This window comes from Octopus bimaculoides, chromosome 9 (genome assembly GCF_046866305.1).
Source record: "Octopus bimaculoides isolate indiv1 chromosome 9, ASM4686630v1, whole genome shotgun sequence".
Classification (NCBI taxonomy): domain Eukaryota; kingdom Metazoa; phylum Mollusca; class Cephalopoda; order Octopoda; family Octopodidae; genus Octopus; species Octopus bimaculoides.
In genome coordinates this window covers 14896738-14915822 of record NC_142936.1, presented here as the reverse complement: position 1 = coordinate 14915822, position 19085 = coordinate 14896738, and the positions used below count along the sequence as shown (strand labels likewise).

Below are 19085 nucleotides of genomic sequence, written 5' to 3'. Positions count from 1 at the left end.
AGAAACAGAACACGAGAAAAGGTGTATTTATGTCAGGGTGGATGGCCATCAGCTGAAATGTGTCTTCAAAACTCATGTTAAGATAACAGGTAAAAATTTAAAAATGGAATCATCCGACGTTTCAGAATTTCCACTTCAATTTCCAGCAATAATATTCAAGAATTGTTTGACATTTCCAGGTTTTTAACCTCATCTTTAAGGATTCTGTCTTCCAAGGTAATCCTAATTAGTCTGTTCTTCTGGTCTGTTGAAAGGCACAACATTAAAGACTTTTTTTCTCCATAAAACCAAAGTTATACAAGTTAAAAGAAACAATACAAATCATTGGTTTGTACTTCAATACTTTGAGGTTAGGACCCATTCTTCAAGAAATCTTCAGAGCTGACTTCTCCATTCCCAAGATTTCCCAAAGGAGAAGTCTTAACCCTGAAATATTAAAATTCAAGGTAGATGTACAGATCATAGACCTGTATTATTTTTTATAACTTGCATTGTTTTGGCATTTCATACAAATAAAATAAATAAATAAAATTTAAAAAAAAAAAAATATATCAGGTAATGCTTCATGCAAAAAACATGAATTCTGTGTAATTTGGTCTCTGACATTTGTCAGACACTCTATTCATACAAATATAAGAATACTGATATAATGTATTTGAACTCTATTATTAAAGAACAGACCAATTAAAACAAATGAATGGCTCAATGTGTGGTGTAGAGCCAATAAGGTTAATAAATGTGGAAATTTCAAACTTCTTGAGGAGAAATTTCTCTCAGATATATTAGAATACCAAAATATCTCAACTACTTTTATTCTTAGTATTTTGCCCAATATTTCCAGCCGGAAATATCTGGAGAACCAAAATGATCTTAAAAATGACAAGAAAATATTTGTAACTAAAATTTCAACAAAACCTCTCAATATATTTTATATTTTGAAGACAGGCATAAAAAAGTTCGCTTTTAGTTATTTGCTCTATACAAGTTGATGGCATTCCTTCACTGATAAAGAAGTAAAAAAATGTCAATCAAAGGTAGAGAATTCAATAATGTTGTTATGCCCCACATCTCCATTATGTAAATAGCAAATATCTCATGATTTTTTAAATATATTTCAACATGTTCTGAATGCTTTATTTTCTTCATATCCTTTTAATTATTCTAACTTTAGATAAGACTATGAACAAGATATTATAATCATTATTATCAATTACTACATCTACTACTATTATTATTATTATAATTATTATAATCATCATTATTATCCAGCAGTCTTATTAAAATTGTTTGCTTTCACCGCACTACCGAGTGCAGCTTTGTGTGCTTTGGGTATGTGCTGTGGTTTGTTTTGGTGGTGCTATTTTTACTCTATTGATAGTGCTCAATTATTATTATTATTATTATTATTATTATTATTTAATAATATCTTATGCAAGCTATCTTTTAAAAACTAATTTTCTATGATGAAGAAAATGAAATATTTAAAAATAATTATGTTACCTGTTTTTAAAACTTTAATCTATTTTTCAAAAGAAATTAGCTTTTTTTTTTGTTTTTTGTCAGTGAAAGAATTGAGAGAAAAACAGTGATGATGATGATGCAAGAGAAAAATGATGTTAGATTGCGATAGTGATGGTAGAAGCATGATGACATGATTCTGATGAGCAGGCATTACTGAATGGATCATTATATATATATATATATATATATATGAAATCCAGAACTTTAAAAAAAAAAAAAAAATGAGGCAAACCAATGAAATCCCCAAAACACACACAGAAAAATGAAGGATGATTCCTGACAATGAGTAGAACCTGATAGTGTGGGGGGGGGGGGGGCAGGGGAAATAGAATCGAATAGATCTCAAAAACAAACAACAAAAAAAAGTGACCAAATTTGGATGACCGCATAGATCGAGAGTGTCATGAAGTGACGGGCCTGATTTATAAGTGTCGATGAGGAAAACTGGACAATTAAGGCAGCACATACTCAAGCAAATGTAATATAGTTACAAAATTACAAATATATATACATACACACACATGTATATATGCATATATATAAATGTGTGTGTGTGTGTAAGTACAGATACATACACAATGTAATACATACACGTACAACCGTACAGAATTATGTAAACAACTACACAATACAGGACAAATACATGTATACAATGTAAGTACAATACGCAATGCAATGTATACAAGATAATGCTGATGCAAGAGTATAATGAATAATGCAGATGTACACACGCACACACACACGCACACACACACACACACACACACACACACACACACACACACAGAGGTTTTCTGGAATATAATCTCACATTTCCTAACCTGACACAATCTCTTCTATGACTGAGAGATTAAGGTACTCTCCAATAACATACTTTCATCTTACCCAAATCTCTCTCACACACACATGGAATTATATTTAATGCAACATATAAATATGCTTGAAATAAATCTAGCTCAGCAGTAAAAATGGATTAATATTTCAAATTCTTCAGGGGTAGGTCAATGTGTACTTATACATACACACAGACACAAAAATCGCACATGCTATCTCCTTAATGCAGATCATGCACAGGACCATTACGTACCAACATACACTCATTGACATTTTGATACTGATAAAGACCCAGCCACACACGCACACACATACATACATAGCAAAAATATGCATGTATGCATGCACACACACAAACACACGTTGTTAGACAGATACATGCAGAGATAAGGTTTCACAGGCTAGCATGAACAGTTATGTGCATGTATTACTACGTATGCACCCAAACACATAAAAACAACATACGTACATACATTCATACATATCACGCTTGCAGACATAACTCAAAAAGATAATCATCATATGTGCACAAAATTCATGCAAACACGCACACAGATATAGCGCTACAAAAGAAGAAGAAGAAAAAAAAAAAAAAGAACCAGATAAATGAATATATAAAATATATACACACACCATATATATATATATATATACATACACATGAGTAAACATATTGTTATCTAACTTGAACTTGAAAGACAGCGCACAGACACACTCATACACTCTCATGCAGAACAGAACAGAAACAAGCAGATTTGTTTAGGTGAACTGCAGGAGAACTATGTAAAGTCAAAATTCAAAATAATACATGCCATAGCCAATCCTACTAAGATATGGATCATCAAGAGTATCTGTGAGGCAGCTGTCATCGTCATCCAGTAGGGCCAGCTTCTCTGCCAGAAGGAAAATAACAAAAACATGCAAACATGCTTATGATGCTAATTATTTTTAGGAGGTGGAGTGGGGGTGGGGGACTTGGAATAGTATCAGCGATGGGATGGGATGATAGGCTTTATCATTATTATTATTACTTGGATATTTAGATGTTGTGTATGATATGAGATGAAAGGAAGAAAACTTATGATCACATATACACACACACACACATTTTATATATATATATATATATATATATATATATATATATATATATATATATATATATATATATGTATATATATATATATATGTATATATATATATATGTATATATATATATATGTATATATATATATATATATATATAGATATATATATATAGATATATATATATAGATATATATATATAGATATATATATATAGATATATATATATAGATATATATATATAGATATATATATATAGATATATATATATAGATATATATATATAGATATATATATATAGATATATATATATAGATATATATATATAGATATATATATATAGATATATATATATATATAGATATATATATATATATATATATATATATATATATATATATATATATATATATATATATATATATATATATATATATATATATATATATATATATATATATATATATATATATATATATATATATATATATATATATATATGTATATATATATATATATATATATGTATATATATATATATATATATATATATGTATATATATATATATATATATATATATATATATGTATATGTATATATATATATATATATATGTATATATATATATATATATGTATATATATATATATATATATATATATGTATATATATATATATATATATATGTATATATATATATATATATATATATGTATATATATATGTATATATATATATATATATATGTATATATATATATATATATGTATATATATATATATATATATATATATGTATATATATATATATATATATGTATATATATATATATGTATTATATATATATATTCATTCGCACATACATGTGTTTTTGCTCTCAGATGATATTTAATGAATGGTTCTGCATTTATGAAGATGAAAACTGCATGTTTTTGTAGGTTTTGTTTTTTAATAAGAAATGAAAAAGACAGAGAAAAAAAGGATGAAGGAAACATTTAGCTAACTAAATGAAATAAAATGGAAAAAAAAAAAATGAAAGCTGTGTGTGTATATATATATATACATATATATATATGTATGTATATTGGGTTGATGCATAATTGTTGTGGCTTTTTTTCAACAAATTTTATTCATGAAAAACAATAACAATATTTAAGAAAAACATCTTTAAATGATGGTCTGACTGTCTGCCAAGCAAATAGGAACCAGTAATTGAAGTAGATGGTGAATATGCTCCGGAATAATCATTTAAAGATGTTTTTGTTACATGTTGTTATTGTTGAATAAAATTTGTTGAAAAAGAAGCCACAATAATTATGCATCAACCCAATATATATATATATATATATATATATATATATATATATATATATATATATATATATATATATATATATATATATAGAGAGAGAGAGAGAGAGATGTAAGCCATAAATGTGTATTTATGTTTAGTTTAAGCAGAAAGATAGTTTCTAGACTTTTGAAGAAGGAAAAAAGAATAGTAAACCAATAAACCAGCTCCATGTTTGTGAGAATAAGCTGTCTGATCTAATATAAAGGTGATGCTTCAGCTTGACTTTAGCCATTACGGCAATAAAAGTACAGAATTATATGCAAGAGTGAGTGCAGTGACCAAAGTGGGAGAAGAAATAATTAAAGGAAAAGAGTAAAAAGGTAAGGAAAGTCAAACAAGGAAGGAAGCCAGTTTGATGGAGTGCCATTGGTAAATTCTAAAGGGGATTGAATTTAAATGTTTCTTTCAATCAATCTATCAACCTGACCTGACCTTGGTTTAGGTGTTAGTTTCCAGTATTAAATGTATTTTATAAAGAGGAGTTTTGAAGACATGGGGAGTTTTAATATATGATGTTAAACCATTGCTGGTATCAGATGATATTTTGGTTCTAAAATCTCTTAACCCTTTAGCGTTCAAATTATTCTGCTAAATGTAATATTTATATATTAATATTCTCTTGAATTAATCATGAATTATCTTGTAGTTTTGAGATTTCAATGACGGGATTGTTTATTCTTAGTATGCCATTGTAGGGTAGGTATAAGCGACCGGATTTGGCCTGTTTGAGCATTAAAAGAGCAGAATATTTTGGCTGGATACAGCTGGTTTAAATAATGCTAAAGAATTAAATGTCTTGGAGAGTATGCTCATTGCAAAACTCACTCAAAATAGTGCAACCAATTAATAATGAAGAATTTTGGAGAAAAAAAAAATTCTCATTTTTAAACTTACAAAAAAGAAAAAAGAAAAAAAAAGAAAGAAAATGATTCTAAAAGTCAAGAGTGATTATATTTTACCAATAATATCCTCAGTTCTATATTTAAGAGATGAGGAATTACGTACAATATTTACATTTGACGGATATTTGTCCTCATCTTGTTTGTTGTTAACACAACGTTTTGGCTGATATACCCTCCAGCCTTCATCAGGTGTCAAAAGACCCTTCACACCAGGAACTTTTCAGCACTCACTTGTATGTAGGCACAGGTATGGCTGTATGGTTAAGAAGCTTGCTTTGTAACCACATGGTTTCAGGTTCAGTCTCACTGCATGGTACCTTGGGCAAGTGACTTCTGCTATAACCACCCCCATCACTCTTCGGTCATGAATGACCATGGGATTGCACCTAGAAAGTTACCCTCCAAGGCACAAGTTCGGGTAAGGTTGTTTATGGAAGACCAGTAGTCGCCCATGCATACCGGCCTCCCCTCTCCAAGCCACCAGTGTTATCCAAGGGATAAGGCAAAGGAGCTGATACAGCTTGGCACCTGTGACGTCGCAACTCATTTCTACAGATGAGTGAACTGGAGCAACGTGAAATAAAGTGTCTTGCTCAAGAACACAACACACAGCCTGGTCCGGGAATCGAACTCATGACCTGATGATTGTGAGCTGGCTGCTCTAATCACTGATCGATGTGCCTTCGGCATAGTTTTCTATTATAGCCCTATGATAACTAATACCATCTTGTGTGGAAGCCTGCCATATATCTATATCCATCCACCCATCTTTATCTCTCTCACACATACACACACGCGAGTGTGTGTGTATATATATATATATATATATAACAGAAGCACAAATAAAGGTTACAAACCTCATTCAGGGATAGTTAAATCCTATGAAAGTACTGGTTAGTTACCTATACAAAGAGTGTTGAACATTATATCTAATACTCAACTGCAAGGTAACTATATAAACAGTGGTTTATATATATTTATTTATTATAAGATAAGAAAATAGAGAGGTAATTAATGAGTTATTATTTATCAATTTAAAGATTGACAAACATCTCTAATCAATAAATAATAATTTATTAATTACCTCTATTTTCTCATCCTATTATATATATATATATCTGGTGTGTCTCTTTTTGTTTGTCCACCATGGCCACTTGACAACTGGTGTTGGTTTGTTTTTGTCCATGTAACTTAGTGGTTCAGCTAGAGAGAATGACAGAATAAGTACCAAACTTAAGGGCTGATTTTCACTAAATCTTTCTAGGTTGTGCCCTAGCATGGTGCCAGTCCAGTGATTGAAGCAAGGTAAAATATATATAATCACACACACACACAAAACGCATATGACATGTGGCTTGATATGTGGGAACATGTGGAATAAAGTACCTCACTTGCAAATCAGGTAAGGGTTAGTGAGAGGAAAGGCATCCAGCTATAGAGTACTGTCCCCTGCTCAAGAACTCTAAACCAACTCATGCCAGCATGGAAAAACTAGATGTAAAAGCTAAAACCATGAGACATGTTTCACACTTGTTGGAAAATTTTTTATTCCTTGTAGTTTGTCACCATTATTATCACTGTCTGCTACAAAGGAACTGGTCTTTGGATACGTTTGTATCATTCCTGGTAATAATGTCTTAATTTGACCTGTAGACCTAATCAAATGTGATTACCCTTTGTCCAGTAAAAACGGAAGTTCTTGTGTCTTTTCTTATTTAATTAACCTTTAGCATGATTAGGTGCATCATTTCCCTATACAAGTTTTCTCCCCTGTAGCTGCAGGTACATTGTATGGCATTAAGAGGGGAGAAAACTCATAGTGACATGATGTGCCTACAAAGTGCTAAAAAAAGCAACAATCTAAATAACAAAAAGACATTACAAGTGAGAAGCGGGGTCTCAACCAAGTATCATTATCATTTAACATCCTTTTAAAACGGTAGGGACTCATTTGAGAGTGAATTTGACTGCTATTTCTAGCAGATCAAAAGACTCCATATAAGTGCTGTTCAGCTCGTAGAGTATCTTAAATAATGGAGTCATAGTCATATCAACTATGAGAAGGTATGGCCATGTGGTCTGCTTCATAACTATGTGATCTTGAGATCTATCCTACTGCACAACACCTTGGGCAGATGTCTTCTACCATTTCCTTGAGATGACAGAAACCTTGAGAGTGGAAGGCCATTCAAGGACACTTGTTCCTGACAGGTAGATGCAATCCATTGCCATTTACCTGGTCACTTGGTCCTTGCTGCTTTTAACAGAACCCATTCTGCTGCAAGCATTCACAACACAGGCGCAGGAGTGGCTGTGTGGTAAGTAGCTTGCTTACCAACCACATGGTTCCGGGTTCAGTCCCACTGCATGGCACCTTGGGCAAGTGTCTTCTACTATAGCCTCAGGCCGACCAAAGCCTTGTGAATGGATTTGGTAGACGGAAACTGAAAGAAGCCCATCATATATATGTATATATATATATATATATATATACACATACATATATATATATATATATACATACATATATATACATACATACATATACATACATATATATACATACATACATATATATACATACATACATACACATACATACATACACATACATATATATACATACATACATATACATACATACATATATATACACATATATATATATATATATATATACATACATATATATATATATATGTGTGTTTGCGTGTCTGTGTTTGTCATTCCAACATCGCTTGATAACCAATGCTGGTGTGTTTACGTCCCCGTAACTTAGCGGTTCGGCAAAAGAGACCGATAGAATAAGTACTAGGCTTACTAAGAATAAGTCCTGGGGTCGATTTGCTCGACTAAAGGCGGTGCTCCAGCATGGCCGCAGTCAAATGACTGAATCAAGTAAAGAGAAAGAGACACGTCTCTAATCTGAAGGTAAGACAAATAAAGCTATTCGCTTCCACCCACCAGTCATAGAAGTCCTGAAAGAAGCTAATAAGAACTGACCTTTTGATTTTTAATCATAAAAAAAAAAAAAAATGAAAAAGAAAATTTTAAAGGGCACAAGAAAATAAAAAAAAAGAATATCATTACTGTTGCTATAGGTGATGAATATTTTTGTGTTCGAATCATGGCATGAATTTTTAAAGTTTAACTATTTGAACTGGTTTCACTTTTGAATTTCAAATTGCTAAAAGTCTGAGACCTGAATTTAACATTTAGATTTGGACTTATGTTGAAATAATCAAAATTATCAGAAAAAAAAAAAAAAAAAATGAATTTTAATATTTGTATTGAATTCCAACTGAAACTTAAATTTCAGTGTCAGTTAAAAGATTTTTTTCTTTTCCCAATCAAATTTCATTCAGAGTTAAATTTCAGTTGATGAAAACTTAAATTTTATCAAAATGACAGAAAAAAAAAAAAAAATTCATCAAATTGCGATGCTTATATATGTTAACCTACTTCATTTGAAGTCTACTCAAAAATACCCACACTTTATCTATTTACCAACTCCAATAAAAGCTATTGCTAGATTTTACTTCTTTAACTTCAATATTTCATTTTACTTTGAAAATCTTGCCCCCCCCCCCCACTTCTTTTAGCATACATTGGTGATACATTTCTTTAAGAATGAATCCCTAAGTTTAAACAAGAATATAATTAACTTTTATTTAACAACTTGTAACCAAACATAAAGCCCCATGCTTTTCAGTCATTTACGCATTCAAATAAATATACTTCAATCTGATTTTTTTTTCATGTTAGACTGGACTAGATGCTTTGTAATTCTAAAATAGTAGGCATCATAAAAGTGAAAGTGAAAGTGAAACTTGATGCTTAGTTGACTCGTGTAAAACAAATATGTCTGTACTAAGAATTAACTTAGTACGTAAAAGGATAGCGTAGGATACTTGTAATAGGTTGTGCTTTTCTTTATTGAAAAGTTCAAATTGAAATGAAGCACCCAGAATTTAGGAATACAACGTAGATATTAAAAGAAAACAAATGTGAGTACAAGTCATAAAGGATTTATGCTTAATTGTAGCTTTATAGTGTGAAATCAAAGAGAAATATAACTTCTCCCGGGATAGAATGCCAATACAGGGTAGGCAATATTCAGAGATTCTGTTATAGGTAACACATGTAGATAATCTCATACTCGACAATATTTCCAGATGATCTGATAGTTAAACTAATACATCCAGATCATCTGATACTTCACTTAACATTTCCAGATGATCCAAGAGTTAAGCAAACACATCCAGATGATTTGATACTTGACACAGCCTTTCTAAGAGTTAAGCTAACACATCCAGATGGCCTGATAGTTCAGGTAACATTTCCAGATGCTCTGATACCTGTTGACAACAGCTGTGTGAACTGAGACAATGTAGAAAAAGAGTTCCCTCTAGAAATACAATAAAATACCTGCAGCGGATTTGAACTTATCATTCTCCAAACCAGTATTCCAAATGATAAGTTTACAGAAAACAGGTGTATATCTCCATAAAATAAAATTAAAAAGAAAAAAAAAAATTGAAGCAAACAGGTAAAATGTCCTGTTGGCTAACATATAACATTGTGCAGTACTGGGGACTTGAACACAAAATGTATATAATTTTTTTCCTTTATTCTGGCAATGTTAATTAACATAAGTAGGTGGGTGTAGTGAAATGAAGGGTTAAAAAATATCAACTAAGAATAGTTAATCCCTATTATCAAGTCTGGGAGAAAAGTCCGATGACAAAAGCCATTAATTGGTTAACCTCTACCCGCCGTGTAGCCTGATCTGAAGATTATCTATTTTTTTTAAAACAACAACGGTAACCTATCTTGGAGGATATTTTGCAAAGGGTTGGAAAGAAATATAATTCTTCTAAAATGATTATTGAGATTGGATTAAAAAAAAAAGGTTAGATTAAAAAGAAGCAAATTAGAGTTGGTAAAAGGTGTTAATAATAATATAGCTTGCTGTTAGTATTTAGTTGAAGACAACCATTGTTAGCAAACGCTTATTGGTTATTATTATCTGCTATATAAGCTCTGCATTTATGAGAAAGCCAAAGACAAACAAAATGCAAGGCTGATTTAGTATATGTACACAATACCCGACTAGCCCTTACCAATAAGAAAGTATTGCTATTATTATTATTATTATTAGATACTTTCAAGATGCAGCAAATAGTAACATAATATGTGGGGAGATAACCTGAAGACTGTTAGAATTACAAGAACTGGATTATTGGTAATCCAGTCTATTAACACTGCATTATGGGTATAAAACAAGCAGCTTTACTTCATATGGGAAAAGTGTACCTCGATACAAAAAGTCTAACTAAAGAATGTAAGAGTGTTTTATCATTGGATTGTAATTACAAACATGCTATAATTTTCAGTTGGCTTAAATGGTAAGGCTGTATATTGGAAGCTTCAATGCAATTCTTGTGTCTCCTGCATCTCACTCCAAAGTGGCCCTTCCTCTCAGTTCCAAGCACCTTTTATACCTTTTCTCTACTGTAGAGTGGCGTAGATAGCCAGGCAACACTAGAGTTCCCCTGATTCTAAGTTTGGAGAGAGATATATGCTCTGTCATGTGAATTACTCTAGAAATATCACACGACGATTACTTAATAGGTTTTTTTTTTTTGTTTCCCCAAACTAAGTTTAGGAGGAAAGGGCTAGTGTCTAAAACCCTTTACTTTTTCAGAGTTTCTGAAACTGGTGGGAAAGGAAGTTACCCTCAAACTAGAGAGCTACTCTGAATTCTTTACAGCAGAGTGAACTCCGCAAAGGGAACATCAAGGACCAGGGTAGATGTGTTAAACAGGGCAACAGATTAAGTGTACCTCCCTAAAACTCAGAAGTAAAGAGTAGGAACTCATATCATAAGACACCCTGTCTGATGCTCAAACGATTCCACCAATTCTGCTAAAAGGACAAACTCAAGTCAACTCTGATCAAAAGGAACTAGGACTAAAGGTATTCCTACCATGACTATCCCTCCATTTTCTTTCTGATCATTTCATTTTTTTAGCATTTGCAAAACTACATTATCTGTTGTGTTCGTTTATCTTTCTTTAAAGATATCAAGGTGTGACTAAATGGAGAGTTAACTGCTATTTCTAGCATATATAGAATAATTAGAGTGGGAGTTGGACAGTGCCCATGACCAAGTTAAAACATTTCTAAATTCACAAAATAGATGTAACCTATGTCCACCTGACCACCTTAAACATCTGTAGGAAAAACATTGTTGCGACCCATTAAATCCTAGATGATGGTGGTGTTAAACAACATGGTGGAAACAAGCTATACCGAACCTGCCAACCACAAAATAACTAACTGTAAATAAGTGCATGTGCAAAAAAATAATAATAATAATAAAAAAAAAACAAAAAACAAACCTATTACTTATTGTAGTCATGTTGACAGCAGTATTTCAGTCTAGTGCTTATTTTATTTATCTGTCTGTTGAACTGCTAGGTTATATATCATCATCATCCTCCTCATTTAATGTCCACGTACCATGCTGGCATGGGTTGGATGGTTTGACAGGATCCAACATGTTTAAGGACTGCATTATGCTCCAATGCCTACTTTGGCATGATTTCTACAGCTAGAGATCCTTCCTAACGCCAATACCAACACATTTTCAAAGTATATATATATATATATATATATATATATATATATATATATATACACTTATATATATTCTCTAATAGCTGTAAGAGTATATGTTGGATTTTTGCAGACAATAAATTCTATTAATAAATTTTCTTTTGAATATTTATAAACCAAGATCTATATTTAGACCTATTATTTCATGAATATTATTATTCATAAAATATACTAGGCAATGAACCAGTAATTCACTGGATATTACTATTCCTTAATGAGGCTATTTTGACTTCTAATTATATATATATATATATCATCATCGTTTAACATCCGCTTTCTATGCTAGCATGGGTTGGACGATTTGACTGAGGACTGGTGAACTAGATGGCTGCACCAGGCTCCAATCTGATCAGGCAAAGTTTCTACAGTTGGATGCCCTTCCTAACGCCAACCACTCTGAGAGTGTAGTGGGTGCTTTTACGTGCCACCGGCACGAGGGCCAGTCAGGCAGTACTGGCAACGGCCTCATTCAAAATGGTGTTTTTTACGTGCCTATATATATATATATATATATATATATATATATAAATTTCCAATGGACTTCTGCAGTTTCCATCTACCAAATTATTGTACTTAAAGAACTGGCCAACACAAAGCTACAGTAGAAGACACTTGTGCAGAGTACTCATAGGGAAATTAAATCTGGAGTTTTGTGGTATGCCTACTGATAAATTGATTTTAAATTATTTGCAATTGTTACTTGTAATACTGCAGATTTCAATTATTCAATACATCACCAGAGGTTTCAAACGCCATCCCAACCCCAAGAAAACTTTTTGTTAGAACAAAAATTGATACTCTATTCAAAAAATAAATGTTGATTAAAACCAGAACTAATGAGTCATCAGCATCATTTAACATTTGTCTTCCATACTAGCATGGGTTAGACTCTTGACAGGATTCGGTGAATTGGAGGAGTGCATCCCGTTTCTAAAACCACTTTACAGAATGAACTGAGTGTTTTATTAGTGGCACCAACACTAGTGAGGTTGCCATGTAACTTGCAAGGTTAAGACAGCCTTCTGTTGAGTGGAACTTCAGTCAAGAAGGAGGTAGTTTTAAGTTGTGTTGAGGGGTTAAAGTATAAAAGTAAGGGTAGGAACAGATCCTTTTGCTGTAGAGAAGGCAATACATGTATGTCAGAAATGATAAGAAAATGTTTGGTAAGGATGAGCACTAACATATTTAATATAACGAAGAAATTTTAAAGAATTGAAATTGCTTCCATGATGTGGAAAGTTTTATAAGCTTAATGCTCTGAACATATAAATAGGGTGGCAAATGTATATGGTCTTATTTGGTGTTAGTAACCTAAAATGTTGGAAACTAATTTAGTAAACACTAAACATTAAAGCAATTTCTAAGCAAGATTATAGAATCAGACGGGTTTAAATATTTTTTTCTCTTTAAAATTTAATTTACATTACAAGTCTCTCACCTCGAGTGTTTTGTTGAGGAACAGCTCTTACTTGCAGGCCTGTGGAAGTGTTAACATAAGAAACAATATTATATATACCAAAGACCTGACAATTCATAATATCATAATAATCATAATAATTTTAATTTCTCACATAAGGCACAAGGCCACAAATTTTTGAAGAGAATAGGTTAATCAAAGCAACCTTAGCACCAGAGTCTTTGGACTAACCTGTGCTATATTCCTAGAAATACCCTCTGTTAATTCTCTTTTGAGCCTTTTAAACAAAATAAAAAACAAAACTATTCCTACTAGAATGTCAATACAACAGTGTGTGTGAGAGAGAGAACTAACAATTATCTTACAAAAAAAAAAAAAAAAAAAGCACTAAATATCTACATCAATATAAGATTCATCATTTCCTTACAAATTGCCTAAATGTATTTACTACTGTCCCTTTAGCAAAATTCTCGGAAGAGACAAAAGTTGAAACACACTGGCCAAGTTATAAAGAAAGCATTAAAATATACCTACTCATTCTATATTTAAGAGATGAGGAATTCTGTACATTATTTACATTCGACGCATATTTGTCCTCATCTTGTTTGTTATTAACACAATGTTTCGGCTGATATACCCTCCAGCCTTCATCAGGTGTCTTGGGGAAATTTCGAACCTAGGTTCTCATTCCTAAAGTATTTTTCGATGTTATTATTAGTGTTCAAGTCACTGCTTGGAATCTTGGGGTTAGTAGCCCGCGCTCTTAACCCCAAGATTCCGAGTTCGATTCCAAGCAGTGACCTGAACAATAATAATAAATAATAATAATAATAATAATAATAATAATAATAATAATAATAATAATACCTTAGGAATGAGAACCCAGGTTCGAAATTTCCCCAAGACACCAGAAGAAGGCTGGAGGGTATATCAGCCGAAACGTGTTAACAACAAACAAGATGAGGACAAATACCTGTCGAATGTAAATAATATACCTATTCATGTTTTAGTATTGATTTCAACTTTAAATGCAGATTTCTTCAATTGTAAGAGTGAGTTTATCTACATCTACCTATCTATAACATATGCATGAATGCTTGTTGAATGTACACAATAAAGTAGTCAATATCATCATCGTCATCATCATGATGTAAACATCCATCTTTCTGAGCTACCTTGGGTAGGTGTATGCTTGCCCCCAACAGTATAGCTTCTATTAAACAATAAAAGATTATATCCCAAAAAGGGTTCATTCTTTTGTTTTTAAATTCTTTAATGTTAGATATAGCACTCCCAAAGACAGTCAATGAGAAGAGAGGTATTCTTAGATAAAGGAACAAAAAAACTTTGAAAACTAAGATAAAATCTGAAAAAAAAAACTGGTAGCAGTCTTATCATTATGTTCTTAATGCCTTAATATTCCTGCTATTAATTGGTATATATATATATATATATATATATATATATATATATATATTGTTTTTTTTTCTCCCAAAACGAACTGTTCAAAATGTTGAATTTTTCAATCTTCATTTTATTATGAATGAAACAGAATTAAAATGAGAATATGTGGAGCTGGTCTATTTTGTACAGAGAGAAAAAGAAAGTGGAATAAAGAAAAGAAAAGAAAAAAAAAGCTGAAACAAGAATTAACTCTAAAACTATAGACTACTACACATTGTTTAATAATTTTTTTTAAGCTCTAGATAAAAAATAAATTATAAGAGTAGAGAAGAATGTAAAGTTTCTTATGCAAATTATCTGGTATGAAATATAAGCATAAACAGGAAAATCAATGTAAGGGAGAAAAATAAAATTAAATAAATTCATGAATAAAAATGACAATGGCATTTAAAGAAAGTAAATAGTTTGGAAAGAAGATTTTCATGAATGGTTATGAAGAAATTAGAAAAAAAAAAACAAAAAAAAACATAGTGAGACATGGTTAATTTTTGAAGACAATATGAATGGACATGAGAAACTAAATATAACAGACAACTTTAAAGTATGAATGAGAAACAATGATGAATGAACATGGGTTAATGTTGGTATTAATGTAGTAAAAAAAAAATGTGCTATGAAACAGCTGTAAGATGTGAAAGGTTAGCAATGAACAAGGTATGATTGAAGAGAGAGAAGGAGAGAGAAACAGTATGTGTGAGAATCAGTGAGTTTTTGAAGCAAGTTAGGATACAGTGACTACATTTTAGTCAATAACAACAGACTTAATCAAGCAGAAAGGTTGGTTCTGACCTTTGTTTCAGTTTTATTAGATATTAAACTCTATAATAAAATGTAAACAAAGCAAAGGGCCACAGAGCTTTGTAACCCTTTTTTATTGTTTTATTTAATAATCTAAAGCAATTAGGATTAAATTCAGCTGGAAACAATGCTGGGAGATATTTAGTATCAAAGTTTATATTTTCTGTGGTACTATCTCACATTTAAAGATAATACTTATGTAATAGAAATGAAGAATGGTACAAGTAAAAGACTTTTAATTAAGTAATCATAATTTCTCCTGTATCTGTTAACATATTTTTAACAAAAATGCTTACACAAAAGTCTAATAGTTAATATTAGCAAGCCACTACATTACTGAGAAATAATGCAGGTCTTATTTTTCTGAATGTTTTTATATATCAATTAATATACATTAGTTATGATGTCATAAATTCTTCAATGAAAAACTAAATATTAGTTAGTTAATCAATAACATATATGAATTAATACACACATATGATCTAATATAATTTTCTTTCTGATGCACTGCATTGATATAAAGCTACTTAATCTAGTAGTGTATATAGTATTATAATGCAGAATAATAAAATATAATACTAATAATATAGCAATTTATTTTATATCATTCTTAGATTTAATATAGTACATTATGTAACATACTATCACATCAGAGCTATATTAACTAATACTAAACATTATTAAATCTAGCTGAATGTTATAAATCCAGTAATGGACATTATTCAATGAATATAATTATGAATAATTAATTCTTAGATCAAAGCTGATTAACCTACATCATATGAATAACAAATAACAAACTGGACTATATCTATCTATCTATCTATATATCTATCTATATATATATATATATATATATATAACAAATAAGATTTTTAATGTTATAATTAAAGTAGTCTGTTAACCATTTTAATTGGTTTCAAAACAAACAGAACTTAGTGTTGAAGAATTTTAGTTCTGATTGTGGCATTCAGAACCAAAAATATGTTTAAGTATATATTTGTGTGTATGTATGTGAGAACTCAACTTTTGTTTTAAAGATGAATTGTTAGTTTTTATGGAGAGGGGGAGCAGGATTCAAAGCAAAAAAAAAAAATTGTTTCAATAATACATACATGAATACACACACATGTACGTGCAAGTGTATGTATGTGTATATATATATATATGAACACACATACACTCACACACACACACACATGTACACACAAACATGCCCAAGCATATCCGATTTTAAACACACACATCATATATATGATTTTCAAATATTTAAACAAATAGGAATTTTCAAGTATACATATTATTTGGCAATTAGTACAAATGAAACTATTTTTGTTGGTGACTAAAAATTAGTGACACTATTAATTATTTTGTTAGACTTCATTTTGGCAAAAGGTCAAAAGCCATAGTTGAATTTAATTGCCTAAAACAAAATGGTTTATAATTTAGAAATGGGTATGACAGCACCAGATTGAAGAGAATAATGTAAAAGTATTATATTGATGAATAGTGTCTGGTTTGGGCTCCCGTTACAAGAATAGTCTGGAAACAGCAGCAACACTACACCAATGTAAGGAGAGGTCACAGGAATTCGTGCTACACCACGGCAAGAAGAGTGTGGCATGGATATTACTTACCACACAACAAAGAGTCTTTGTAGATTGTGTTGCCGTGGAAACGTAATGTGCATACATGGCTAGGAGAGTCTGGAATGAACAATCCATCATCACAGCAAAGGGAGTTTGTTTAGCGATTGTTTAGCCCTAGGTTGGCAACGACTGAGCAGACTTATAATCAGAGGCATTCCAACGGTGACCATCTTATCCTTTTAGGGGCAACTAATGACTATATTTCAACTTCATCATTAAATGTCTTTCCTACTTTTTTAAGAAGATAGGGTGTAATCTGAAGGACATCTGACTGCCATTCCTAGCATGTTGAGCAACCACAAAGGAGATTTCCTGTTCTGGTGAGGATATTTATATCACCTTAGTAATGGGACGGGCAAAGGTATTGGTGATGAAGATGTTACAGTACCATAGTAAGGAGAGTCTTGTGTGGTTCTTACCTCACCATTGCAAGGAGAGTGCCACGAGCTGGTCATCAGACTCTCATGCTACAGATAACACCAGCCCTATTTATGCATTTGATCCTATTGTTTTAGATCAGGTGTGTGTGATATAACCAACTGAATTTTACTTATCCTTTCAATTATATATATATATATATATATCAAATAGAAAATAAGAAAAAGTGCCAGTCTTAAATAATAATAATAATAATAATAATAATAATAATATAATTCTGAAGAATTCCTGTTTGTTTTACCAAATATTGCAATTTGAAATAAAAGAAAAGTCAAACAAACCAAGCGTGTTAATATTTACAAGGAAAGAAAATGTGAAATTATATTAGTTTCAGTCACTCCTCACTTACATTCATACTAATAATGGGATTCAATGTAATGTAAAGTATATATATACAGACACACATATGTAACAGATTATCTAATTGTAATAATGAAAATATGCTAACTCATTTACACACACATTATATGCATACACACACACACCTATCTACTCAAAGGGTTTAAATCTTGTGTACTTATAGTAGATTATTCAAATTTTTATAATATCTGAGATACACTTAATATGTTCACACATACACCACACACACATGTACTCACATGTATTGCTAGATAAGCTAGAAGGTTAAATTAATTAGGAAATATACAATAATTACATCAAGACCACTCCCACTACCCCCCCCCCCCCCACTCTCTTTTTCTCTCTACCGCAAACACTCTCACAGACATACACATGATCTCACACACACACACAGACACACACATGGCACATGCTGAATCGACAAAAAGTAGGCAACTTCATCATTCTTAAATCAAATGAAATTTGGATTCAAATATAAAATCAAAAGAAACAAATTTGTGCTTTTTTTTTTTTTTGACTTGTGTATAGAAGGGAAAATATTATTATTATTATTATTATTATTATCGTTATTTTTTTTTTC

At 31.0% G+C, this 19085-nt stretch overlaps 1 protein-coding gene and 1 long non-coding RNA gene across 51 annotated transcripts in view; one reads left to right on the top strand and one right to left on the bottom strand.

The window, feature by feature from the left end:
* Positions 1-19085, bottom strand: part of LOC106874615 (neogenin) — a 303881-nt gene that overhangs the window by 43278 nt on the left and 241518 nt on the right. For 34 of the 50 annotated variants that reach the window (XR_016243045.1, XR_016243052.1, XR_016243049.1 and 31 more), the window contains one exon: positions 13818-13856. Coding sequence is in view for 34 of the 50 variants with exons in the window: in XM_089357158.1 (XP_089213284.1) it covers positions 13818-13856 (39 nt within the window). In the remaining 16 variants the exon portion in view is untranslated. Of the gene's footprint in view, positions 1-3167; positions 3249-13817; positions 13857-19085 lie in introns of all 50 variants that reach the window. The other 16 variants (XR_016243048.1, XR_016243039.1, XR_016243044.1 and 13 more) reach the window with 1 other exon arrangement.
* Positions 1-19085, top strand: part of LOC128248697 (uncharacterized) — a 132827-nt gene that overhangs the window by 60345 nt on the left and 53397 nt on the right. The gene's annotated exons all lie outside the window — the stretch shown is intronic.